Source organism: Pelodiscus sinensis, chromosome 32, assembly GCF_049634645.1.
Source record: "Pelodiscus sinensis isolate JC-2024 chromosome 32, ASM4963464v1, whole genome shotgun sequence".
In the NCBI taxonomy this organism is placed as follows: domain Eukaryota; kingdom Metazoa; phylum Chordata; order Testudines; family Trionychidae; genus Pelodiscus; species Pelodiscus sinensis.
This window is the reverse complement of record NC_134742.1, coordinates 7291959-7317761: the sequence shown is the minus strand read 5'-3', so window position 1 is coordinate 7317761 and position 25803 is coordinate 7291959. Positions and strand designations below refer to the sequence as shown.

At 51.4% G+C, this 25803-nt stretch overlaps 1 protein-coding gene across 1 annotated transcript; it reads left to right on the top strand.

Moving 5' to 3' along the window:
• The first annotated feature begins 11221 nt into the window (after nt 1-11221).
• LOC142823129 (killer cell lectin-like receptor subfamily F member 1) lies at nt 11222-25675 on the top strand. The gene is made up of 6 exons (XM_075913510.1): nt 11222-11511; nt 17921-18019; nt 19333-19506; nt 20732-20886; nt 21984-22096; nt 25049-25675. The coding sequence occupies exons 1-6, from the start codon at nt 11424-11426 to the stop codon at nt 25170-25172; spliced, it is 753 nt and encodes a 250-aa protein (XP_075769625.1). The 5' UTR covers nt 11222-11423; the 3' UTR covers nt 25173-25675.
• The last annotated feature ends 128 nt before the right edge of the window (nt 25676-25803 follow it).

The following is a 25803-nucleotide window of genomic DNA, read 5'->3' as shown; positions in this document are numbered from 1 at the left end:
TCCCCGTCTCTGGGCTGGAATCGTCTCCATCGGGTTGCTGGGTGCAGCCCGCGCCTGGTTCCGAGGGGACGGCAGCTTCTCCCGCCACAAAGCCTGCAGGCTCCCAGCTTCCCTCTGGCAGAGCTTGCCTTAGGGCAGAGCGGCATAGTGGGTAGAGTCTGTACTGGCCCCTTTCTCAGGGCAGTTTGGCCCAATGGCCAGAGTCAGTAATTGCCCCTTTTCTAAGGGCAGTGTGGCCCAATGGCCAGAGTCAGTAATTGCCCCTTTTCTAAGGGCAGTATGGCCCAATGGCCAGAGTCAGTACATTGCCCCTTTTCTAAGGGCAGTGTGGCCCAATGGCCAGAGTCAGTACATTTCCCCTTTTCTAAGGGCAGTGTGGCCCAATGGCCAGTGTCAGTAATTGCCCCTTTTCTAAGGGCAGTGTGGCCCAATGGCCAGAGTCAGTACATTTCCCCTTTTCTAAGGGCAGTGTGGCCCAATGGCCAGAGTCAGTACATTGCCCCTTTTCTAAGGGCAGTGTGGCCCAATGGCCAGAGTCAGTACATTTCCCCTTTTCTCAGGGCAGTGTGGCCCAATGGCCAGAGTCAGTACATTTCCCCTTTTCTCAGGGCAGTGTGGCCCAATGGCCAGAGTCAGTACATTGCCCCTTTTCTAAGGGCAGTGTGGCCCAATGGCCAGAGTCAGTACATTTCCCCTTTTCTATGGGAAGTTTGGCCCAATGGCCAAGGTCAGTTTCTTTCCCCTTTAGTCAAACCAGTGTGGCCCAATGGCCAGTGTCAGTACCTTGCCCCTTTTCTAAGGGCAGTATGGCCCAATGGCCAGAGTCAGTAATTGCCCCTTTTCTAAGGGCAGTATGGCCCAATGGCCAGAGTCAGTACATTGCCCCTTTTCTAAGGGCAGTGTGGCCCAATGGCCAGAGTCAGTACATTTCCCCTTTTCTAAGGGCAGTGTGGCCCAATGGCCAGTGTCAGTAATTGCCCCTTTTCTCAGGGCAGTGTGGCCCAATGGCCAGAGTCAGTACATTGCCCCTTTTCTATGGGAAGTTTGGCCCAATGGCCAAGGTCAGTTTCTTGCCCCTTTAGTCCAACCAGTGTGGCCCAATGGCCAGTGTCGGTACCTTGCCCCTTTAGTCAGGGCTGTGCAGCCCAATGGCTACAGTCCATAAGCTGGCCCTGACTCACTGGGCTGTGCAGGTCCCTGTCCAGGGACAGGAGATGGGGGAGGGGAGGTTCTATCCCCCGTGGGGGGGAGGGGCAGCTCCTCCTTCTCCCCTGGTGCCCGGTCCAGGGCCGGGTCGGGTCCGTGGCTCCAGTCCCGGCGTGAGCAGGAAAAGCTCCGACTGATGCTCCTACTCCCGCTGGCAGCTCCTTCCCTGCAGGCAACACCGGCCCTGGAGCCAAGCTGGGGGTGGGGGAGCTGGTGCATCCCCGTGGCCGGGCTCCTCCTGTCCCAAGACAGCAAGGGCCTGTCATATGCGGGGCCCGGGACCCAGGGGGCAGTGGGGGCTTGGCCCTGGGCGGCGCCTCTCTAGGGCCCCCAGGGCCAGACCCCTCTGGCCTATCACTGCAGGAGCTGCTACCGCCTCCCCCCCCCATGCCAGCTGTTCCCCCACAGCATCCGGCTGCCCCAGGGCTCCCATTCAGGGTCCCAGGTGTCCAGTGTTCGACCAGACAGTCCAGTTTTTGTGCCCTCTGCCCGGTGAGCACAGTCAGAACTCACCGGGCATGAGCAATGTCGGGACTTTCTGGTTTTCCGGCTGGGAGCCCGACGGAAGCCTGGTGGGAGGGAGGAGCTGGGAGGGGGCGCGATCGGCGCTGGGAGCCTCTGGTTGGTGTGACGCCTTGGGGGGAGGGGAAGCCCCGTCTGTGCTCCTGAGCGCTGGGCAAGCGCCTTGTGCAGCCGCAGCAGAACTCACTGGCGCTGCGCCAGGACCGTGTGCGGAACAGGCAGCGCCCTGGGATCTGCACATGCCCGGCTACGTCCCGCTCCCCGCCAGCCGATTCGCTCCCCCAACCCTCCCGGCAGCCGGTTCTCCCCACTTCTCCTCCTGATCTTTCCCGGCCAGTCCCGCTGCACCTGCCAGCCTTGCTTCCAGCAGCCAGTTCTTCCCCCCTCCCCCCGATGTCCTCCGGCCAGCCCCGCTGCCCCCGCCAGCCTTGCTTCCAGCAGCCAGTTCTTCCCCCCTCCCCCCGATGTCCCCCGGCCAGCCCGCTGCACCTAACCCACCCAGCCCTGATTCCCATCGACTGGTTCCCCCCCATCTCCCCCGTCCAGTCCCGCTGCCCCCGACCTGTTCCCCCCCCCCCGTCAGGCCTGCTTCCCACTGGCCGCCCCAACCCCCCTCCCTCCCCCGGCCAGCCCTGCCTCCCTCCCGGCCCGGCCCCCCACCCTCATCTGAGATCAAGTGTGTCCGATATTTTTTTACTCACCTGGTAACCCTACTCCCATTGCAGGTGGGAGCCTGGGCGGGTCATTTCCACAGGGCCCCCGGCCTGGCATCTGCCGGTGTCTGCTCTAGCAGCCCATTGCCCAGCGGGGTCCCTCACCTCTGGCCCAGCAGCAGTGGGCAGAGGGGTCAGCCCCCTCCCTGGCCGGCCGGCCGATGTCCTTGGCTGGGCCCCCGAGGGACCGTCCCAGCTGGGTCCCAAGCTCCCTACTGGGGGTGTGCTGAGCTGGGATGGAAGGGAGGAGACGGGGCCCATCAGAGTCCTGCTCCCAACCCCCCTGGGCCAGGCGCCTCCCTCCTCACGACCCGTGCCCAGGCTGTGCCAACGAGCCCCCATCCCCATCCCCGGGGCTGGGCCCTGGTGCTCAGGGGAGCGAGTCGGATCCTCTTGGGAAGGGCCTTGTCTCTCCAGACTAGGGCAATGTGGATGGATCCCATAGTGGGGGGGAGTTGTGAGGGGGAGGGGATGGGATTTGAGGTTCTTGTTACCAGAACCAGCCAGGCCCTGAGATCAACTTCCACTCCCAGCCCTGACCCTGGAGGGGGAAGGGCCCAACACAGCCCTGCCCAAGGGTCCCCAGTCTCCCCTTTCCCATCCCCCACCCCCAGTGCTAAAGGAAAACAGCCTCCCCCTGCTCGCCCATGCTCACCTCCCCGCTGTCTGCGCGCCCGTGTGGGGCTCTGCCCGCAGGTCCCCCCGCAGGGCCGGCCAGAGGCCAGACCCCGCCATGCGGAGCCTGCAAAGGAAGAGGAGCCGGGGTCACCGCTGGGAAACCTCCTCCCTCTCCATGGCCCCCTGCTCAGCCAATCAGCAGTGAGACTGGGAGAGGGGGCCGCCGAGAGGTCCCAGGGGACGTCCCAAGGGCTGGCCCAGGTCACCCCCGAGGGGTCGGTCTCAGAGCGATTCCAGCCCCACCTCTTTGGGGGGCTCCCACACAGCCAGAAAGGGCTGGGGAGGGGGGGATATTTCTGAGGCTGCCCTGCCTTGCAGCTGATGTCAGGGAATCTCCATGAGCTCAGCCCCCCCGCCCCTCCAGCTCCTTCCCCCCCACAGGCCTTTGTGGCATCACCGTCCCCTCCCCCCACACGGCTGGTGTCCTGCCCCCAGCCAGCACCTTGGGACACTTGGACAATCAGAGCCCAGAGCTGTACAACCAGCCACAGCCCAACCACTGCTCATGGGCACCGCCAGCAAGTGTGTGAGCAGCCCTGGCCCTTAGAGAGACTCGGGAACTGCCCAGAGATAGGTACGGTAGAGAAACAGCTTGATCACTCCCCCTCCTGCCGACACACACACACCTCCCCCGCAAGCCCTGCTGGTCTGGGACTGATCCATCTGGTCTGTGAATCACAGAACAGTAGAATGGGAAGGGACATTGAGAAGCCATCAAGTCCAGTTCCCTGCCCTCACGGCAGGACCCAGCTCCGTCTAGATCATCCCTGACAGGTGTCTGTGCAACCTGCTCTGAAATATCCCCAGTGATGGAGATTCCGCAACCTCCCCAGGCAATTTGTTCCAGTGTTTCACAACACTGACAGGAAGTTTTCCCAACAGGCAGAAACATTTTCCAAATGTCCAACCTAAACCTCCCTTGCTGCAGTTTCAGCCCATTGCTCCTTGTCCTGTCCTCAGAGGCCAAGGAGAACAGTTTGTCTCCCTCCTTCTTGTGACACCCTTTTGGGTACGTGAAAACCGCTCTCATGTCCCCTCTCAGTCTTCTCCTTTCCAGACTAAACAAGCCCAGTTCTTTCACTCTCATGTTTTCTAAACTGTTCCACATTTTTGTTGCTCTTCTCCAGGCCTTCTCCAATTTCTCCAATTCATTCCTGAAACATGGTGCCCAGAGCTGGAGACACGACTCCAAGTGAGGCCTAATCAGTGCAGAGTAGAGCGGAAGAACGACTTCTCCTGTCTTGCTCACCACACTCCTGTTAGTGCCTCCCAGAATCAAGGTTGCTTTTTTCTACAAGTGTCACACTTTTGACTCCTATTTAGCTTGTGGTCCACTCTGACCCCTAGATCCCTTTCTGCAGGACTCCTTCCTAGACAGTCACTTCCCGTTCTGTGTGTGTGACGTGGATTGTCCCTTCCGAAGTGGAGCACTTTGCATTTGTCTTTATTAAGCTTCATCCTATTTACCTCAGACCATTTTTCCGGTTTGTCCAGATCACTTTGAATTCTGACCCTTCCTCCAAAGCACTTGCCACCCCGCCCAGCTTCGTATCATCTGCAGTCTTAATAAGCGCCCTCTCTATGCCAAGATCTCAATCACTGATGAGGATTGAACAGAACCGTCCCAGAACAGGCCCCTGCAGAGCCCCACGTGTTAGGCCCTTCCAGCATGGCTGGGAGCCATTAATAACGACCAGTTTTAAAGAGAACAAAAAGCCATAAGTCTCCCCTGTCAGTAACCACCCACTCGACCAATCTGCACCGAGACTGAGAGCGCCGATTCAGCAGGGGCAGGGGACAGGGATCCACAGATGTCCAAAAGGAGGGGCCAGGTCACCTCCGGCTCCCAGCGCTCTGCCAGCTCAGCTCTGAGTGAGGCCTCCGACCGCCCCGACCCTCCAACACCCACCCACCCTAATTGGTGGGGCAGGGAAAGGGGGGAAGACGCAGAAAAAGGCGAGACAGAGGGAGGGGAGGGGGCAAAGGGGAACCAGACTGAGCAGGCTCCATACCTCTCTGAGGCTCCGACCGTCTCACCGGGTTCGACATGACCGGCTGCAGGGAAGTAGAAAACGCCGACGAGGCTCCTCCTGCCCCCGCCCCTCGGTCCCAATTCTCCATCCTGGCCCCGCAGAGACCCTGGGAAGGGGCCGCGTTGCTGCCAAACCGCGGGAATCTCTGAGCTTGCCCTGGCCTTGCACCTCTGTCCTGATTGGCTGTTGTCAGGGTCTCTCTGAGGTCATCCCTGTCCCCCAATAGGCTGAGGTCCTGCCACAGGCCTTTGTGATGTCAGTGCCACCCCCACCCCTCCCCTGCAAGGCTGGTGTCCTGGCCCTGGTTGGCCCCTCTGGATGCTTGAGGGGTTCCCCTGGGCCCCACTGAATGGCAGCTGGGTGTGGGGCCAAGCGAGCTGGGCAGTAACGCCCCCGGGGCTGCTCCCTCGGCCCCACCCAGCTTGTTGGTCCTTAGCAGAATGTAAGGCCAGATCGGTCCATTCTGGAATCACAGGGAAAGTTGCCCCTCCCCCATCGGCACTGGCCGCCCTTGGGACTTAGGGTTGGCCAGAGGGCTCTGGGAGAGATACAGCCCCCGTCTGACAGCCTGGAATTCGCCTTCAGTTGCAGACCACCTGCCAGGCCAACACCAGAGATGTCAGACCAGGGTAACTAGGGGGGATTGTTAACGATACTGGTCTAAGCCCTGGCGTGGACACACAGGCACTGCTATAAGGGGCCCTTCTCTTGCTAGAGTGTAATGTACGTCCTGAGCTGGAATCAGTCCCTGCCAGAAACTTTCACATGGGTAGGACCAACTCCCTGGTAGTTTTTTCCTTCCCTCACTTTATCAGTAGTTGAATGATACATTGGCAATTGCCTCTAGCTCGCCTCATCCACAGTGCTCAACCGACTTCCCAAAGGAGAGTAGGTTCATTATAGGGAAACTGAGGCATGGAAAGGGGCAGTACCTTGCCCAAAGTCACCCCACTGGAAAATGGTAAACCCAGGTCTGCTGAGTCCCCATCCAGTACTGGACACGCACCCCTCAGTCAGGGGCCAAATTCGTGACCCTCTGAGCATGGGTTCTTCAGGCTCTAGAGCCGTGGTCACCAACCAGTAGATCTCAGGGGCTCTAAGAGTAGCTCTTGAGCCCTCTCTGAACTGCACGCCTCATTTGAGGAGCAGCTACTCACCGAGCAACAACACAGGTGAGTAGCTGCAAGGAATGGTGGGAGCTGAGCGATCGGAAGGGCTGAAACACCCCAGCCAGCTGACTGTGGCTTTCAGCTGAAAGGCTGCCCCGCGCTCCAGCTATCGTCAGCTTCTCCTCTGCACCTGCCCACGTGGAGCTTGGTGCACCCTGGCTGAGCGCCATGGCCAGCTGGCCGCTTCTCTTCCCTCCAGCCTGGCTGCCCTGTGCTCAGCCCAGGGAAGCTGCCTCTAGCTCCAGCTGTGCTGGAGCAAGCTTCCCAGGCTGAGCGCAGGATCACAGATGCCCATCTGATGGACTGTATACGACTAGCAATCTCAGACTACAACCCAGACACTGTTCAGTCACAGGTGTCACACTGAGACTTTATTGGAAGAAAAAATATATAATTATCAATACTTGATTTTAGATTTACAAAATAGCAGAGAACAAAATGTATCATTGTAAATTCTTCATTTGACATTTAAATAGCATGAATTAAAAACAGAGCATTTATTTCATAACTATAAACGTGATTTTAATTTTATATATTGCACCCTCAGCAAGTTTGCAGATGACACTAAGCTGGGGGGAGAGGTAGATATGCTTAAGGGCAGAGATAGGGTCCAGAATGACTTAGACAAATTGGAGGATTGGGCCACAAGAAATCTGATGAGGTTCACCAAGGACAAGTGCAGGGTCCTGCACTTGGGACGGAAGAATCCCAAGTATAGTTACAAGCTGGGGACCAATCAGTTAAGTAGTAATTCTGCAGAAGAGGACCTGGGGGTTACAGTGGATGAGAAGCTGGATGAGTCAACCATGTGCCCTTGTAGCCAAGAAGTCTAATGGAATATTAGGTTGCATTAAGAGGAGCGTTGCCAGCAGATCAGAGATGTGATTATTCCCTTTTATTCAGCATTGGTGAGGCCACATCCGGAGTATTGTGTCCAGTTCTGGGCCCCCCACTACAAAAAGGATGTGGACTCATTGAAAAGCTCATGATACCATCTACATGTTTTGTTAGTCTATAAAGTGCTACCAGACCAGCCCCTGACACTCTGGAAAGGCTCAGGTGTAATGCTGAAGAAAGACCAGTCCAGCCTTCCCAGGACCAATTGTCCAACACTCCTGTTACGAGCCTCGTCCTGCTGGAGTCTCCTTTGCTGCTGTAAGTGCTTTTGGTTTGCTGCAGATCCAGCGTCTCTCACTGGTGCATCGCAGGCTGCTGACCCCAATGTCCTTGTTCAGATATGCACAGCCCCCGTCTCCTCCGATCACAAACCTGCAGGGCAGAAACCAGGGAGCGGGTGTGAGGCAGGAGCCGGGTGTTTCCCGTCGGTCACAGACAGGGGGCGACACTCCAACAGGGCAGGAAGCTGCTGCTTTCACACCCCTCAGTTCCTTTTCCCGCACCCTGCCCCCAACCCCGGCCCCCAGCCAAAAGAGACAGTTCCACAGGGGGCAGTGCAGCCGCAGGGCCAAGAGAGATTCTAAGAGGAACTGACCTCCATGGAGCACGTATACCAAGGGGATGGTTTAACTCCAGGTCCTGCTCCCCACCCCACCCAGCTGTAGGGTTGCCAGGTGTCTGGTATTCAGGCCCTCTGTCCAGTAAAAAAACCCAGAAAATACCAGACGTGCAATGTTCGGTATTTCCTGGTTTTCCGGCTGGGCGTCGGATGGAAGGCTGGGGGCGGGGGGGAGTGGTTGGGAGGGGGGCGTGATCAGCGCTGGGGGGCCTCTGGTTGGAGTGACGCCTTGGAGAGGAGGGGAAGCCCCGTCTCTGCTCCTGAGCGCTGTTCCAGCGTGTGATGGAGCCACAGCCAAACTCACAGGACCATGCGCGGGACAGGTAGTGCCCTGGGATCTGCACATGGCCGGGCGCTCCCCCGCTACCCTCCCAGCCAGCTGGTTCTCCCCCACTTCTCCTCCCAGTCTTCCCCGGCCAGCCCCACTGCCTCCGCCAGCCCTGTTTCTGGAGGCCAGTTTTCCCCTCCTTCTCTCCCAATTTCCCCCAGCCAGCCCTGCTGCACCCAACCCCTCCCCCACACCAGCTCTGCTTCCCGCTGGCCAGTTCTCCCCTCCTCCTCCTCCTCCCCCTCCTGATCTTCCCTGGCCAGCCCCGCTGCCCCTGACCCCCTCTCCTCCTGACCAGCTCTGCTTCCCGCCAGCCGCCCTTCCCCAGACCCCCCTCCCCTTCCTCCCAGCCAGCCCCGCTCCCCTCCTGGCTGGTCCCTCCTCCCCCACCCCGTCTGGTATTTTTTTTTTAAGACTACCTGGTAACCCCACCAAGCTGCCCCAGCACCCAAACTGCCCCAGGCACGGGCTCCAGGGGAGCAGCAGTGACACCGCACAGGAGAGCTGGGGTCAAGGCTCCCCAGGCACTTGACATCAGCTCTCAGGCCAGGTGCCCGGCCGACCAGGCTGCGCTGGGGAAGCTGGAGCTAAACGGCAGCAGCACAGATCCCATGGAGGTGGTGACATCCAGCCGCTCAGACCCAGCTTCCCGCCAGACCTGGACCCAGCACGACCCACCTGGGCACAGGGCGGGATCCCGGCCCACAGGCAAATCCTCCCCCACTGACCCATCTGACTACTCAGTGGCAGGTGCTGGGCTGGGAGGAGGCCCAGCACCACTCTGGGCAGGCTGGGATCTCCCCACCCCCAGACCTCCAGCCTCTGGCTCTGGGTGGACCACTTGCCACCACTTGCTCCCCCGCCAGGGCCCGGAGGGAGCTCCGCTCAGCTGGGGGCTGCACAGCGTGCCACGGAGGAAAGTGAAGGAGGGCGGGGCAGGGCACCACGCAGGGAGGGGAAGGGGGTGGGGCTGGCCAGAAGGGGGGTGGGAAGCAGAGCTGGGAGAGGATCAGGGGCTGTAGGGGCCGGCTGCAGGGGAAGAGAGGAGGGGTGGGGCAGTGATGTACACGGCCAGGGGGCGGCCCCCCCTTCCTCCTCCCGCCATGGCGCTGAGTAGTGCACCCCTCAGCCAGGCCGCTGCAGGAGAGGGAAGGGGGGGGCAGTGACGTAGACAGCCCCGCCCCATGGCCGTGTATGTCACTGCCCCGCCCCTCCTCTCCTCACCCGCGGTGGTATGGCTGAGCACGCACCACTCAGCCAAGCCGCCATGAAGGAAGGGGAAGGGGGCGGGGCGGTGACATACACAGCCAGGGGGCGGGGCCGTGTACATCACCACCCCTCTTCCCCTCCTGCTGCGCCCCTCAGCCAGGCTGCCGGGGGAGCCAGCAGTGCAGGAGGCTGTTTGGGCTCCCCGGGGTGGGAGGGGAAGGGAGGACAGTGATGTACACGGCCCTGGCCCCGGCTGTGTACGTCACCGCCCCGCCCCCCTCCCTCGCGGCAGCCCAGCTGAGCAGGCAGCACTCAGCCAAGCACCACGGCGGAGGGGAAGGGGAAGAGGGCGGGGAGAGACGGAAGGGAGAGAGAGGCAGGAGGGGGAGAAGAGCTGAGGGGGGGAGAGGCAGTAGGAAGAGAGAGAGAGAGAGAGCGAGCGCATGCGCTCTGGAGAGAACACCTGAAAATCCCGTCTTATGACAGGCTAATTGTTTCAGACTAGCCCAGTGACCTGTCTTCCAACACTCACCAGCAATAGGTATTTTGGAGAGAATGAACTAACCAGGGAAGTTCCCGAGTGATCCACCCCATATTGTTCTGTCCCAGCTTCTAGCAGGCAGGATGTTAGGGACATCTAGAGCATGAGGCTGTGTGTGTGTGTGTGTGTACGCGTGTGCAGGGGAGGGGGAGAGTGAGAGCAGCGAATGGCAACCCCCCGCACTGACAGGAAGTGCTGAGCTGAACTAGCCCTGCTGCAGCATCAAAGGATGCTGGTGGTGTGAACAACTCCTTTGTGTGAAGCGATTTCTTGACCAACGGCAATTTCCTGAGAAAGTCCCATGGGCAGGCTCAGCTCATGTGTTAGCTGAAATGCCTCGAATCAATTTCCAGCAAGTTCACTGGTTGGTTACAATTCTTTCTAGTGTCAAACCGCTGGCACTACTTTGGAAAATCACATTCTTCACCTGCCAGACTGTAGCAGCAAAGGCCGGTTAAACAATACACAATGTGATATGCAGCTATTGTAGCAAAGGAACGTAGGTCACTGATCTATAAGAGGGAGAATGCTCCACCCACAAAACAACCTTAACTCTGCCCATGTTAAGGCCTGCCTCAGAATGCTACTAACACACATACCATGAGGCTGTCTTCCCACGTACTCCTGTCCCAGTACAACATTGTGGCCGAAAGGGCTAAGATGACCCTGAGATGTAGAAACAGGGGACTCTTGAAGGAGCTGGGAAGATATTTACATCTGGTTTTGGCCCTGGTGTGATCACTGCTGGGATCCTGTGTCCAGATCTGGTGCCCAAAATCCAGGAAACATGTTGCTAAATTGGAAAGGCTTGGGGAGAGCCATGAGAATGGTAAAAGGACTGGAAAAATGGGCACTTACTTGATGAGCACCAGCAGGAATTGAACCAGGCAGCTTCAGAGCTAGAAGTGTGAGCCCCTATAGTGTGCACAAGAGCCAGAGGCCGTGTGGGGGGCTGTAACAGACCTATAGCCTCTGCAGGTCACCCATAGCTGGGGTCACAGACCACGTCTTGGCCAGTGATTTATACATGTCCATCTCTCCCCTCCCATTGCTGCCCCTCAGTGCCTTGGGGGAGGAGGGTTTGCGGAGTTTCCCAGAATGCACTGCTTCTGCGGCTGAGCTGGGAAGATTGGTTTTGGTACCCAGAGGACGTCACGGTGGAAATGATTTAGGAGGCGGTTAGTGTGGACACAGAGCGAACTTTCAGTGGTTGTAAACCCCATTCAGCAGGGCTAGTTGGGGGGCCCTGACCCGCTTGAATTCAAAGCCGATCTACCCGGCCCGTTCAGTTCTCAGAACAATCCAGGGGAGGGGGAAAGACAGAGCGGTAGCCACTTAATGCACACCGCTCAATGTCTGCATTTCCTGTGTGGTTTCTAGTGAAGAACGGTCAGTGCTTGTAGGTGCCCTGAGCTGCACAGATCATGCCTGATGGCCAGTTAATGGGGCACCTCCTTGCCCCGCTCTGAGCCCCTGCTGGGAAATCAAAGCAGGGACACACTTGGCCAATGGAAGACGAAGAGGGCTACATGGCATTAGACCTCCGGCAGAAGCAGAGACAGGCAGGCCGCCACGCAGCAGGAGGTGGGGCCCATGGTAAGTCTTCGAGCGCCCTGGGTACCTGCTTTTGCAACACAGCAATTACAGGCTGGCTTTAAAGAAAACCAGCGGAGCTGCAATTTACTAGAATCGGGCACCCAACTCCACTGGACGGCTCTAACAGCCCTCGCCTGATCCTTTATGTGCTGCATTTCAGAAGAGATGAGTGAAAGCATCTCAGGGTGAGTGGATGGTTCACAGGGAGTAAGACTGGCTGAATCTGCCCTTTAATTTTGTATTTCCAATGTCACAGCTAAAGATTTGTTCCAGCAACTACTCACCAGGGGCAGATGACCGTTTTGCGGGGCCCCGGGCAGCGTAATTTCGTGGGGCCCCCCCTTTGCCACGGCGCATGCGCGAGGCTTTTTGGAGCGCGGGGCCCGGGGCGGCCGCCCCGTTTGCCCTGCCCTATATCCACCCCTGCTACTCACTATGTGTGGTAGGGTTAACTACGCTGCATAGCACCGTTCCAGGCCTAAATGTCAGATGAGAACTAATTCTTCTCGAGGGCTGACATTAAAACCAGTAGCGGTCCAGCTGGCCTCCAAACAGACTTCAAACAGCAGGCATTTATCAGCACACGCCTGATTCTGAATGAGCTTCCCCAACCCGTGTAACTGTCTTAGAGGCAGAAAAATCTCTGTCTCCCTTGAGCTGTGCACATGAAGTGTAGCTGTGTTGGTCCTAGGATAGGAGAGAGACGAGATAGGTGGGCAAAGCTTTTACCAGACCAACTTGGGTTGGTGGAAGAAACAAACTTTCCAGCCACACGGAGTTTTCCTTCAGGTGTGTGCAGCTCAAAAGCTTGTGTCTTCCACCAACTGAACTTGATCCAATAAGAACATAAGGGCAGTCGTATTGGGTCAGATCAAAGGACCATCCAGTCTTTGGACAGTGGCCAACGGCAGATGCCCCCGAGGGAATGAACAGAATTGGTTGTGATGGGTTGTAACTCAGAGGTCCCCTTGGGGCTGACCATGCCACAGTGCCCACCTACCTGCCCTTTGGTGCTCTCCACCATGATTTGGTCTCCCCCAGCCAAGACACGGAAGTAACAGCCCCCGCCCCCCATCAGAGCAACATACACACATCAGGTCAGCCCTGAGAAGGCCCAGCTCTAAGGCCATTAACAGAAGTCAAGAGTTCAGCCCCGAAGAGGATCAAAACCCCAGATAAATCCGCCTTACTCTGTATAACAGTTTTACACAGAGAGAGTCCATAAGGCGCAGCTTCTTTATCAATGAGAGAGAGATGCATATGCATAAGCCAATTTTCAGAGAGCATAGGACAGGGCCCAGTCACACAAGTAATCAAGCGAGCCAATAAAAGATAACAGCTCTTCTCCCTCGCCTCTCTAAAGTATTGGGGGTAGCCAAGTTAGTCCGTACAAGATAATCTTAAAAAACAACAAATGGTCTGGTAGCACTTTATAGACTAACAAAACATGTGAGTCTATAAAGTGCTACCAGACCACTTGTTGTTTTTTAAGTTTTCTCTGAAGTGTGTGTGTCATTCTCAGGTGAGAGGAAACTTTGGCACACATCAACAAGCTGTATTTTCCACGCAAAGACCGACACAAAGGTTGTTTTGTTGTTTATTTTGCGGCGCACTGCCTATAGTTTGCGCTGTAAACTCCATAGTTGTTTTAGTCTTTAACAAAGAAAATTGCTCTTGTGGCTGAGACCCTCGCCTGCTGCTGAAGAGTCCTGGGGCAAATCACCTGTGTGCCTCAGTTTCCCCCTTGTAGCATGGGGATGAAAACAAAGGCCCTTATTAAAAAAAATTGCTGGGATTTTATCACTCTTTATTCTAAAATTTTTAAAAGGAGTACACATAGTCAAAACTGAAAACAAAACATAGTGGATGGGTCCAAGGGGAACCTGATACTCTTGGAGGCCATGGAAGAGGGGGTACTTACGATATAGCAGTCAGGTGGTCTCAGCTATTGAGATCATGCTCCCTGCTCATCTTGTTCCCCCATTGCTCAGAGGAAGCAGACAGGGCTGGGATCAAGAAGAGCAGTGTTCCCTGTGAGCTATGCGCTTGTGCGGCGACTCAGGAGGGATTCAAATACCACCAGCCGATTAGCAGAGCGCTGACAGCTAGCTTTTTTGTTTCTACTAGTGGTGCACATTGGCATATGCCTCAGTGCACAGAACAAAATTTATTCCACATGCGGACTGAAAAGATCAGAGGGAACATTGATCAGGAGGGGAATGGAGTGCTGCACACTGTGGCTACGTCTACATTGCGCTCTCCTGCGCAAGAACATATGCAAATGAGGCATGCCTCATTTGCATATGTTCTTGCACAAGAGAGCGAAATGTAGACATAGCCTGTGAGTACTGGCTCTTCAATCAGACAGAGTTTTCTCCTGATCTCGGCCCTTAGCACAGCCCCATCTGCTCCCTGGGACCACACTGAAGCTCTGTATAGAGTCAGGAAGGTGGTTCTGTGTGGGTCGGGTTGGCTGCCAGTACCAGACCGTCTCTCCATCTTGCTCTCCAAGGCAGACAGACCCTAGTCAGACAGAACTCATGCACAGGAAGCAGGTTAGGCTGTGGTGCAGGGCCAGGGTCCGGAAGGGCCCTCCCCTCAAAGTGTGGTCAGTAGTCAAGGTGTGGAATCTTCCTCCTCCCACTTGATTTTAAGTTTCAGGTCTACTTCTTCTGCCAAAAAATTCTTGGGTCTCAAAAAAGCCAAATTTGCATGAAAAAAAAATCGGGAAAACTTGAGTCCCGGCTTTTTCAAAACCTGGGAAATGTTCAGAGAAGAATCAGAAAATACGGAAAGTGAAGGGGATCCTTGCGTGAAGATGATAATTCTTTCTTTGCTTGTTCTAATCAGCTCACATGCTCTTGGGCAGAGCCCGACATATTGGCTACGTCTACACTGTGTTTCATCAAAAACAACAAGGGGTCCTGTCATGCCTTAAAGACTAACAATTTTATTATGGCATGAGCTTTCGTGAATTGCAACTCACTTTGTCAGATGCATGAAGTGAAAGAAAAAGAAACAGGTGGTACGGTTACAGAGATGACGGTGTTACATTAGAGCTAATCAATTGGGACAGATATGAATAAGAAGGCGAGAATACTGAAAGGGAAAAATTACTTATTTCCGCTGTTTCATGTTGCAGACTGGTTTTGATCTGGAATTCATATGCACATTTGACACCATGGCTGCGTTTAGACTGGCAAAAACTTGCCAGCTGTCTACACTGGCCGCTTGAATTTGTACGAGAACACTGACGATCTCATGTAAGATTGTCAGTGTTCTTGCACAAATACACTGACGCTCCCGCTCAGGAAAAAGCCCTCTTGCACAAATATTTTTGCGCGAGAGGGCCAGTGTAGACAGGGAAGAACTGTTTTGCACAAAAAAGCCCTGATGGTGAAAATGGCGATCGGGGCTTTCTTGCACAAAATCGTGTCTAGACTGGCCACGGATGCTTTTACGCAAAAGCACTTTTTGCACAAAGGCACCCGTGCCAATCTAGACGCTCTTTTGCAGAAATACTTTTAACGGAAAAACTTTTCCGTTAAAAGCAATTCTACAAAATCATGCCAGTCTAGACGCACCCCATCAGTATGGGTCTGAATTTGGGATTGGGAAAAGCTCTCTCATTACAATAAGCAATCGTTCCCTTTAGGTATTCTGACCTTGTTGTCCACATCCACCTTGACTGAATTAGCTCTGAGGTAACATTCCCTTCTCTGTAACTCTACCAACACTTCCATGTCTGTAGCCCTACTGTCAGTTTCTGTCACTTTCACTTCATGCATCTGATGAAGTGAGCTGCAACTCACAAAAGCTTATCCCATAATAAAATTGTTAACCTTTAAGGTTCCACCGGTCTCCTTGTCTTGTTTTATTTTCCTGTTTATTTAAAGAGCTAGCTTGTAGTTTTAATACAGCTTTCCACTTGCCTCAACTGGTATGGCTGAAGCACAGATTCTCTGTGTAGCCACAAAGGGAAGTACCTAGGACCTCACCCTTTATGTGACAGAGCCAACCAGTCAGTGACGGTTCATTTGTTAACGGGTTGACATTGTTTGCAGTGGAGTACAGCTGTGTTGGTGCCAGGATATTCGAAGAAGAAGGTGGGTGAGGTAATATCTTTTATTGGCCCAATTTCTCTTGATGGAAGAGAGAAGCGTTGAAGAAGAACTCCGTGTGTCTTGAAAACTTGTCTGTCACCAACAGAAATTGATCCCTTAAATGATGTTACTTCACTTTCCTTGTTTCTCTCATAGGGTATGTCTATACTACAAAGTTAATTCGAACTAACAGCCGTTAGTTCGAATTAACTTTCATAGCGTCTATACACACAAACCGCTAGTTCGAACTTAATTCAAACTAGCAGAGCGCTTAATTCGAACTAGGTAAACCTCATTCTACAAGGACTAACGCCTAGTTCAAATTAACTAGTTTGAATTAAGGGCTATGTAGCCACTTAATTCGAACTAGAGGGAGGCTAGCCCTCCCCAGCTTTCCCTGGTGGCCACTCTGGGCACCACCAGGGAAACTCTTCTGCCCCTCTCCCAGACCCGGATCCCTTAAAGGGGCACAGGCTGGCTACGGTGCCCGTGCCAGGTGTAAGCCTGCCAGCACCCAGCCAGCAGACCCTGCACCTGGCACGGCTCCAGCCAGCCACCCGCTGCCACCCAGCCCTCCGCCTCTCCCCGGAACCAGGCTGGCGGCTCCCAGGAGCCTGCTCAGCTCCACAAGAGGCGGGCGCCCGCCTGGTCTAGTGCAGACACCGTGGACCTCATCCACGACCTCTGCACTAGGCACAGGAAAGTGGCCGTCTAGGGCAGGATAGCTGCCAACCTGGCCACCCAGGAGCAGGTTTGCATGAAAATCAAAGTGGTCCAGTGAGACCGCTGACCCTGAGCCCTGAGCTTAGAATGGCTGTACTGGGTCAGACCAAAGGTCCATCTAGCCCAGTAGCCTGTCTGCCGACAGCGGCCAACACTAGGTACCCTGGAGAGGATGGACCGAAGACAATGACCAAGCCATTTCTCTCGTGCCATCCATCTCCAGCCTTCCACAAACAGAGGCCAGGGACACCATTTCTACCCCCTGGCTAATAGCACTCCATGGACCCAACCTCCATCACTTTATCTCACTTCTCTTTAAACTCTGTTCTAGTTCTAGCCTTCACAGCCTCCTGCAGCAAGGAGTTCCATAGGTTGACTATTTGCTTTGTGAAGAAGAACTTTCTGTTGTTAGTTTGAAGCCTGCTACCCATTCATTTCATCTGGTGTCCTCTAGTCCTTCTATTATGGGAACTAATGAAGAACTTTTCTGTATGCACCCTCTCCACACCACTCATTCTTTTATAGACCTCTATCATTTCCCCCCCTCAGTCTCCTCTTTTCTAAGCTGAAAAGTCCCAGTCTCTTTAGCCTCTCTTTGTATGGGACCTATTCCAAACCCCTCATCATTTTAGTTGCCCTCCCCTCTCCCAGCCTCTCTCTTCCCCTCTCCCACTTCCTTTTCCCAGTCTCCCCCAGTTTTGTTCAATAAAGAGAGCTTCTATTTTTGAACACACGTGTCCTTTATTTTGTACATCAGGAATGGGGGCTAGGGAGGGGTAAGTGGAAGGAGATGAGGGTGGAATGGGGTACGAGCCCCCGATGGGGAGGACTGGGCTGGCTCTGCAGGCTCCTTGGGGTGGAAGCTCTCCTGCAGCCCCACGATTGACCCCTCACCCCGAATGGCAGCCTGCGGCAAGTGCAGCCGGGCTGATGGCCGAGTGCTGTGATGTGCCGAGTGTGGGTACTCAGGGCACTCCAAACCAGGACTGCTTTGCAAGCGGGGAACCCCTGAGAACTGTCTGTCCAGGGTGGGGGTCGGGTCCTTTTAAGAAAATCCCTCGGCTAGCCTGAGACAGCAGTTCCACGCTCTAAGTCCTAATCTGATGCCCTGCCGGCACTGCTTCCGGCCATCCTTAACCTCGGTTCAGGGTCCTCTCAATGTGGACATGCTAGTTCGAATTAGCAAAACGCTAATTCGAACTAGTTTTTAAGTCTGGATGCGCTAATTCGAATTAGCTTAGTGCTGTAGTGTAGACATACCCATAGTTATCTTTAGTATATCTTCAGCTTTGACATATGGTATTCTGGTAAGACACTTCAAATAATTGCTTCTGGTGTTACATAAATACGCTATGGGCTATACAACAGCATCCCATGTCTCACTGTTATTATCTCTGACTGCTGTTTGACCATCTCTGTTCCAGGACTGGGATTTATGTATAAATATAGCAAGTAGTCCCAGACTCCATGTTGTTGTCTTCTCCTACACTGGAAACCACCCAACAAGGCCCTGGCATGTTGCTTCTGCTTGGCAGAGAAGCAGAAGGGGTGTTAGAATGAGCTCCACATATGGATTGTTGCAGATTCCTGTGAGCGTGCCCGCTGTATTCGAATTGCTCTAGCGGTCGGATGGGCTGGGAATATTGTCCTGCTGGCTGCTGTGATAGCACTGGGGCTGTGGGGTGAGTAGTTCCAGGGCTTATAACCCTTTGCACAGGTATGTAACAGTGTACCATGAATTCTCCTTTTCCCACATGCCATTGAGATTCCACTTCTGCTTCCAATGTGTTATGTGATCAGAACCCCCGGCACATCCTCATTGCAGGTCACCATATGATATGAAGAATGGGAAATGACAGCCTAGGAAGGAGTAATGCAGAAAGGTAGCCAGGAGCCATAGTGGACCACAAGCTAAATATGAGTCAACAGTGGGAGACTGTTGCAAAAAAAGCAAACATGATTCTGGGAGGCATTAACAAGAGTGTTGTGAGCAAGACATGAGAAGTCATTCTTCCGCTCTACTCTGCTCTGGTTAGACGTCACTCGGAGTATTGTGTCCAGTTCTGGGCACCATATTTCAAGAAAAATGTGGAGAAATTGGAGAAGGTCCAGAAAAGAGCAACAAGAGTGATGAAAGGTCTAGCGAACATGAGCTATGAGGGAAGACTGAAAGAACTGGGCTTGTTTAGTTTGGAAAGGAGAAGACTTAGAGAGGGAATGATAGCAGTTTTCAAGTAGCTAAAAGAATGTTACAAGGAGGAGGGAGAAAAAATGTTCTCTTTGTCCTCTGAGGATAGGACAAGAAGCAAGGGGCTTAAACTGCAGCAAGGGAGGTTTAGGTTGGGCATTACAAAAAACTTCCTAACTGTCAGCGTGGTTAAACACTGGAATAAATTGCTTAGGGAGGTTGTGAAATCTCCATGTCTGGAGATATTTAAGAGCAGGTTGGATAGACCCCTATCAGGGATGGTCTAGATGGTGTTTGGTCCTGCCATGAGGGCAGGGGACTGGACTCGATGACCTCTCAAGGTCCCTTCCAGTTCTAGTGTTCTATGATTCTATGAACAAAATGTACATCAGAGCTGGAAACATGAGAGTCCTGGGATGTGCCTAGATCATGTCCCAGTTAAATGTGTAGGGAAAAGGGGATTACAACTTACAGTTACGGCTCTGCGCAGATACAAAATTGGTATCCACGGCCACAATAATGTGGATGCGGATACCGGTGGATATAAAGCAGATATCTGTAAATTTGCAGGGATCTACAAACGAATTTTGTATCTGCTCAGGTTCATAACTCCTGGCTAGGTTTTCCCAAGGTCATTCTTTTAATCAGTCTAGATGCTCCGTGTACACAGCCAGTCTGCTGTTTAATTACACAGGCTCAGGATCATCCTGGACGTCCCAGATATTTGTTCCGCAAAGGTGACAACCCCATTAAACACTCAGTTTTCTCTGACCCCCTCTTGTCACTGATGTTGGTGCTGTCGTAAAGTTTTCCAGTTACACGTCCATTGTGAAGAACAGACCAGAGCAGCAACGAATAGCATGAATAACGACGGTGCCACCTACGTTTTCACCAATGGAACCAGACACACCACTAACCTGGAAGAGTTCCTGTCTCACTTGAAACAATTTCTGTGTCAGCCTTCCTACAGTCGCTCAGAAGGTAACCTCATAGGTACCACTGCAACTTCCTGCACTGCGGTGACGTCTAGTGGCAACTTTGTAATTCAGTACACACAGAACAGGTTGCTTCCATATGTGCCATAAATACCCTCATTGCTTGTGAATCTTGCATCCCCAAAGGTTGAAAGATTCTTCCACTCCTCCTATATCCCACCATATACACAACAGTGTCCTGCGGGGGGAAAAGATCACCCTATGGCTTTAACTATGGTTTAGAGCAATGTTTCTCAACCTTATTTTTATAAAGTACCCCTTTAAAAAAAATAAAAATTATAAGTACCCCCAGTACCTACAGTTTTCAGACACACCATATTTTTTCTACCATTGCAACATATTTGTTTAAACAACTTAATTGTAGCTGAGTGGGCGATTAAATTTTTGGGTGTTAAAAGTACAAAAATAATAAAATGCTGTAAAACGTAAAACAAAAATTCAGTTTTCTCCAAATTTCAGTTGTGTTTACATACTCCCCAGACTTCTCTCGAGTACCTCTAAAGGTACGCATACCACTGGTTGAGAAACACTGGTTTAGCAACCTCCCTACCATAAATCATCTATCAACAATAAGCAGCCATCTCTGGGGAGGAACTTTCTGGTTCTTTAGCAGCGCACTACAACACTGTATGCAAGAGCTAAAGAGCAGAAATATCCAACTGCAATTTCACAGGGAATTAAGGGAGGGGGAAATGTAGCTACCCAAACTGGCAAAGCAACATTGCTGTTCAAAAGTGGCAATGAGGTGTAATAATCCCATTTTGATGCCACCACCTGAAAAACTATAAGAGCTGAGGAAACTGTAAGAGCTGAGGAAATTATTCTGCACATACATGGAAAAAGCCCACACATGGATGGAAAAGATTAGAGGGAACATTACCCACTACTTATCTTTTAAATGCACCAGAAGGCGGCCAGCAGAAATTGCAATCTTTTTGCTGGACAGCTCTAGTTTTCTATTTTGCATGATGTTTGGGTGGATGCGGGAGACTTCATTCACTGACCATGTCTATGTACACAGTCTAATGATTTACACGTTCAAATAAAAGCACTAGATCTACACAAACTTCCAGCTCTGTGATTCCATTCTGCAATACCAGAGGTCTGGCTGACACCTCTACCAATGCACCTTCCCCCTGGGCTGCAGTGTGTCCTGCCATCCGGCAACAAGGCCTATCCTTAAACAAAACTATCTTCTTTCCTTACTCCAGAGGGCTCCGGGTGCAAATTCTGCCCCACGGACTGGCACATGCATGAGGGAAAATGCTACTGGGCATCTAAAGAGAGTGGAATTTGGAACAGGAGCAATGATGATTGCTTAGCGAAGAGGTCTCACCTCCTGGTGATCCAGGATGAAAAGGAGATGGTAAAGTAAAAGGCAAATTTGTTGCAAAGAAAGCAAACGTGATTCTGGGATGCATTAACAGATGTGTTGTGAGCAAGACATGAGAAGTCATTCTTCCGCTCTACTCTGCACTGGTTAGGCCTCAGTTGGAGTATTGTGTCCAGTTCTGGGCACCGCATTTCAAGAAAGATGTGGAGACATTGGAGAGGGTCCAGTGAAGAGCAACGAGAATGATTAAAGGTCTAGAGAACATGAGCTATGAGGGAAGTCTGAAGGAACTGGGTTTGTTTAGTTTAGAAAAGAGAAGACTGAGGGGGGACATGATAGCTGTTTTCATTCATCTAAAAGGGTGTCATAAGGAGGAGGGAGAAAACTTGTTCATCTTGGCCTCTGAGGATAGAACAAGAAGCAATGGGCTTAAATTGCAGCAAGGGAGGTTTCGGTTGGACGTTAGGAAAAAGTTCCTAACTGTCAGGATGGTCAAACACTGGAATAAATTGCCCAGGGAGGTTGTGGAATCTCCATCTGTGGAGATATTTAAGAGTAGGTTAGATAAATGTCTATCAGAGATGATCTAGACAGTATTTGGTTCTGCCATGAGGGCAGGGGACTGGACTCGATGACCTCTCGAGGTCCCTTCCAGTCCTAGTATTCTATGATTCTATGAAATTACATACACTGCAGCTGGGGTAATAGGTCACTTGTTATAATATTATCGCCCCTATTTCTAACACTACTGCTGCTCCTTTGCCAAGCAGAAGCAGCATTTTGGGACCTTGTTGAGTGATTTCTGGTGCAGGAGAAGTTAACAACATGGAGTCTGGGATGACTTGCTATTTACACAGGAATACCAGCCCTGGAACAGAGAAGGTCAAACAGCATGCATGGCAATCCCTTCTCCCAGGCATCTCAGCCCAACACCAACAGCCAGTTCCTAGGGAGCCCCTCTAACTCCAGAATGACCTGTCTTTGGAAAGAAATAGCTTTGGCTCAGGTAGTGCTGATCGTTGCTCATGATAGCCCCTGAAAATCAACAGCCTGTGTCTAAAGAGAGTTTGCAGGGAATGGTATCAACTTATGGCATGTTCATTCAGTCCCTTCTAATTTGTACTTCACAGGATTTCATAGCCAATGTCACTCAGGACACAAATCCGGTTTGGCTGGGACTCACCATGACATCCCCACAGAGGAAGTGGACCTGGGTGGACAATTCCCATCTGGATCAAACACGGTGAGCGTTGCTGGTGTTGACTATTTTCTAGCAGCTTAGAAACAATAGTTTGACTTTCTGATTTTGACAGGGACCAAAAGTGATACACTCCCTCCCTCTGTCACTAATAGGAATTGAAGATCATGACAGAGGTCAATAAAAAGGTAATTTCTCTAAGATATCTCTCTATATATTTTAGAGATTTGTGTGTTTGTCTGTCTGTGAGTCCATCCGTCTGTGTGTCTCTGCATGAGTTCATTTATTCCAGAACTCTTAAATGGTCAGAGCTAGGGCCGACAACTTTGATTGCAGCTTCCTCTTTTTCTAACAGAAAGAAAGCTCAGCGTTTGGTTGTGCCAGGACAACCGGAAGTGCTGGGAATTGCACTGTTTTCCTCCTGGACACCTCTCAGCTGCATAATATAAAACTCCCCTGCATCATTCAATATCCTGCTTCCACAAGGCACACGAGTGTGCTGTTGTTTCAAGATTTTAAGAGAATATATTCACTAATGGGACTAGATCATGCTTTCAGAACATAAGTGTGGCCATATTGGATCAGATTAATGGTTCATCTAGCCCAGTGTTCTGTATTCCGATAGTGGCCAATGCCAGGTGCCCCAGAGGTAATGAACAGAACAGAGAATCAAGTGATTTATTCCCTGTCACCCATTCCCAACTTCTGGCAAACAGAGGCCAGGGACACCAATACTGTCATCCTGGCTAATAGCAATTGATGGACCTAACCTCCAATAATTTATCTAGCTCTTTTTTGAGCCCTACTAGGGTGCATCTACTCTGAACCCATAGGTCAAAATAAGATACGCAATTTGAGCTATGCAAATTGTGTATCTTATTTCAATCTAATTTCAGAATAAACCGCTATTCTAAAATGTCCCTTAACCCTCGTGGAATAAGGTTACAGGGATATTGGAATAGTGAGCCCATTTTTTCGAAATCTATTTTGAAATAGATTTAAAAGACGTGGAATAGCTATTTTGGGTTACTGAAAGTATCCTGAAGTAGCCCCATAGTCTAGATGTAGCTTTATGGTATTTGCCTTCACAACATCCTCTGGCAAGGAGTTCCACAGAGCATGCATTTTCCACTGTGTGAAAAAAAAACTTCCTTTTGTTTGTTTCGCACCTGCTGACTATTCATTTCATTTGGTGACCCCTCATTGTTGTGTTACTATAAGGAATAAATAACTTTTACTTATTCACTTTCTCCAGAGCGATCATGATTTTATAGACCTCCATCATATCCCCCCCTTAGTCATCTTTTTTCCAAGCTGAAAATTGCCAATCCTATTAATTTCTCCTCATCTGGCAGCCATTCTATCTTTCTAATCACTTTTGTTGCCCTTTTCTGAACCTTTTCCAATTCCAGTGTATCTTTTTTGAGATGAGGCATTCACATCTGCACGCTGTGTTCAAGAACACAAAGGGGCCTGCATCTGAGCATATAATCTTCTGACAATCCATAGCATCTCCATGGGTGATACTGAATGGCATTGATTATCATAATGTATCTTTCTGGACACAGAAATTCAGAGTAGATGATCCAAACCATCCTTTTGAGACTTAAGATCTATTAATCTAAGATAGGACTATAAACAGTAAAATACCTTCATTGTCTAGTTCTTGAATGATGTCATTATAGGACAGTGTTAAGGTTGTTTAATTTGCCAACTCTGTATTTCCATGTCTCAGCAGGTCGTTAAAATAAACTTAATTGTGTATGTTTTGGGTTTTTAACACTGATTTTGAGGATAGTGGCAATATCTCTCTAAATTCCAGCTGTGTGTTCTCGACTTCACTCCAGTGTAATTCAGCCATATGTCTGTGGGAATTATTATATGTTTGTTGCTTTTATTACACCTCGTGGAATTCTGTCCCCACAAAATAAAAATAAAAATAAAAATTCTGCCCATAATATTTTAAAAGTCTACAAAATCCGGCATATTTTGTTGAAATAACACAATATAACCACGTGGGTTTGAATTATTTTCATAATTTATTTCAAAATATCCATCAGCAAGTATTTCTGTAACTGTTCAGACATCAAAGAAGACGCAAGACATTGTTTTTTAAATCAAATGGATTCCTTATTAGACATATCAATACAGCACTTCGAGTAATAATTTTGGCTACAATACGGAACCAGGATCTGGGCAAAGGCTGGGGGGAGTCAGAGTAACGAGGAGCTAAGGGAGAGAGAATTAATTGCTGGGGAGCCTGGGAGTGAACTTGGAGGGTTGTTTGGGGTGGGTGGGATCAGTAGAGAACAGAATGCTTTTTTGGCAGGAGATTTTTCAGGGATCAGGAAACCTCTCCATGCAGATCCTGGTTGGCCTGAAAGCTCTCCCATTCAGTCAGATGCATTTGCCCCTGTCCCCCCACCCATCATCCTGATGTGCCTCCGTAGTCTCCTCCCCTCTCCTCATGAGGCCTTGCACTTCCATCCCCATTCAACCCTTGATTCATCACTGTCACCCCCACTATCTCCTGAGCCCTCATCCCAGTTTGTCCCCCCCAGCCATTCTGAACACCCCGCCCCCCAAAACCCTGTGCATTCCACTCTGTGCTCACCTCATTCTGTGGCCAGGGTGCTGGTGTTGAATTTCTGCTCCTGGAGCAATTCTTCATTCCTGCTGTGTTCTGGTGCCACAGTGACCTCTGTTGGGCAAAAGATGGAACTGCAGCACTTCTGGGCAGACTGTAATTTCTACGGAAAGAAAATTCTCCAGGACACATGAATTCTGTACCTATGCAGTGGCTCAGAATTCCCTTAGGTATAAATAACTCTTTTGGTAATGTCGACAAGTCTTTTCTTCTGAGACACACCTGCTCATCATATCTGCCCTAGGGCACAGTAGGAAAATACACAGGAGAAGGAAGAAAGCAAGATGTATTACAAATGTGAGTTCTTGAAGTGAAAAATGCACAAATTATGAATTTCTCCTTTGTTCTAGGTTCCCAATAGTGGGCCCTGCCGAAAGGAACAGCTGTGGAGTGATAAAAGGAAAGCAAATTCATTCTGAGACCTGCAGTGCTGTTGTTAAATGGATTTGTGAGAAGGAAGCTTTCCTGATATAATTAAAAAGGCATCTATGATCCCCTATTTGTGGAAATTAAGCAGAAAGCAGGCTTGGTTGTGATCTGTCACATGGTCAATAGTCCAAGGGATTGTTTGTTTTCATTTCAAAGCCGGAATAAAAATGTTCAAAAGATAAATGGAAGCTCCTTTGAGGATTGGGGGACTTGATTGCTAGCTCCACTTCTATTTCTCTGGCCCAACGGGAGCTGGGATTGACTCCCTGAAAAGTCTCTCTTGCCACATGCATGCCCCGTTGTGAAGAGTTTCATTCGGGAAGTTGGCATACTAAAGACCAAGACTCCCAGCGCTTTTCTTTGAGTCACATTGGAAATAATTTCCCTAATATGCGTAAGTTTATCCTGACTCATTGCTCATGCACATTTGCCCGTCTTAGCCCCAAAGACCATTGATGGGGGTTGCCTCAGTACAAATATGAGCATATACAGCCATTATCTATGCCCTAGTAACATTACTACATAGGCTACGTCTAGACTGGCATGATTTTCCGCAAATGCTTTTAAGGGAAAAGTTTTCCGTTAAAAGCATTTTCGGAAAAGAGCGTCTAGATTGGCACGGACGCTTTTCCACAAACGCACGTTTTGCGGAAAAGCGTCCATGGCCAATCTAGAC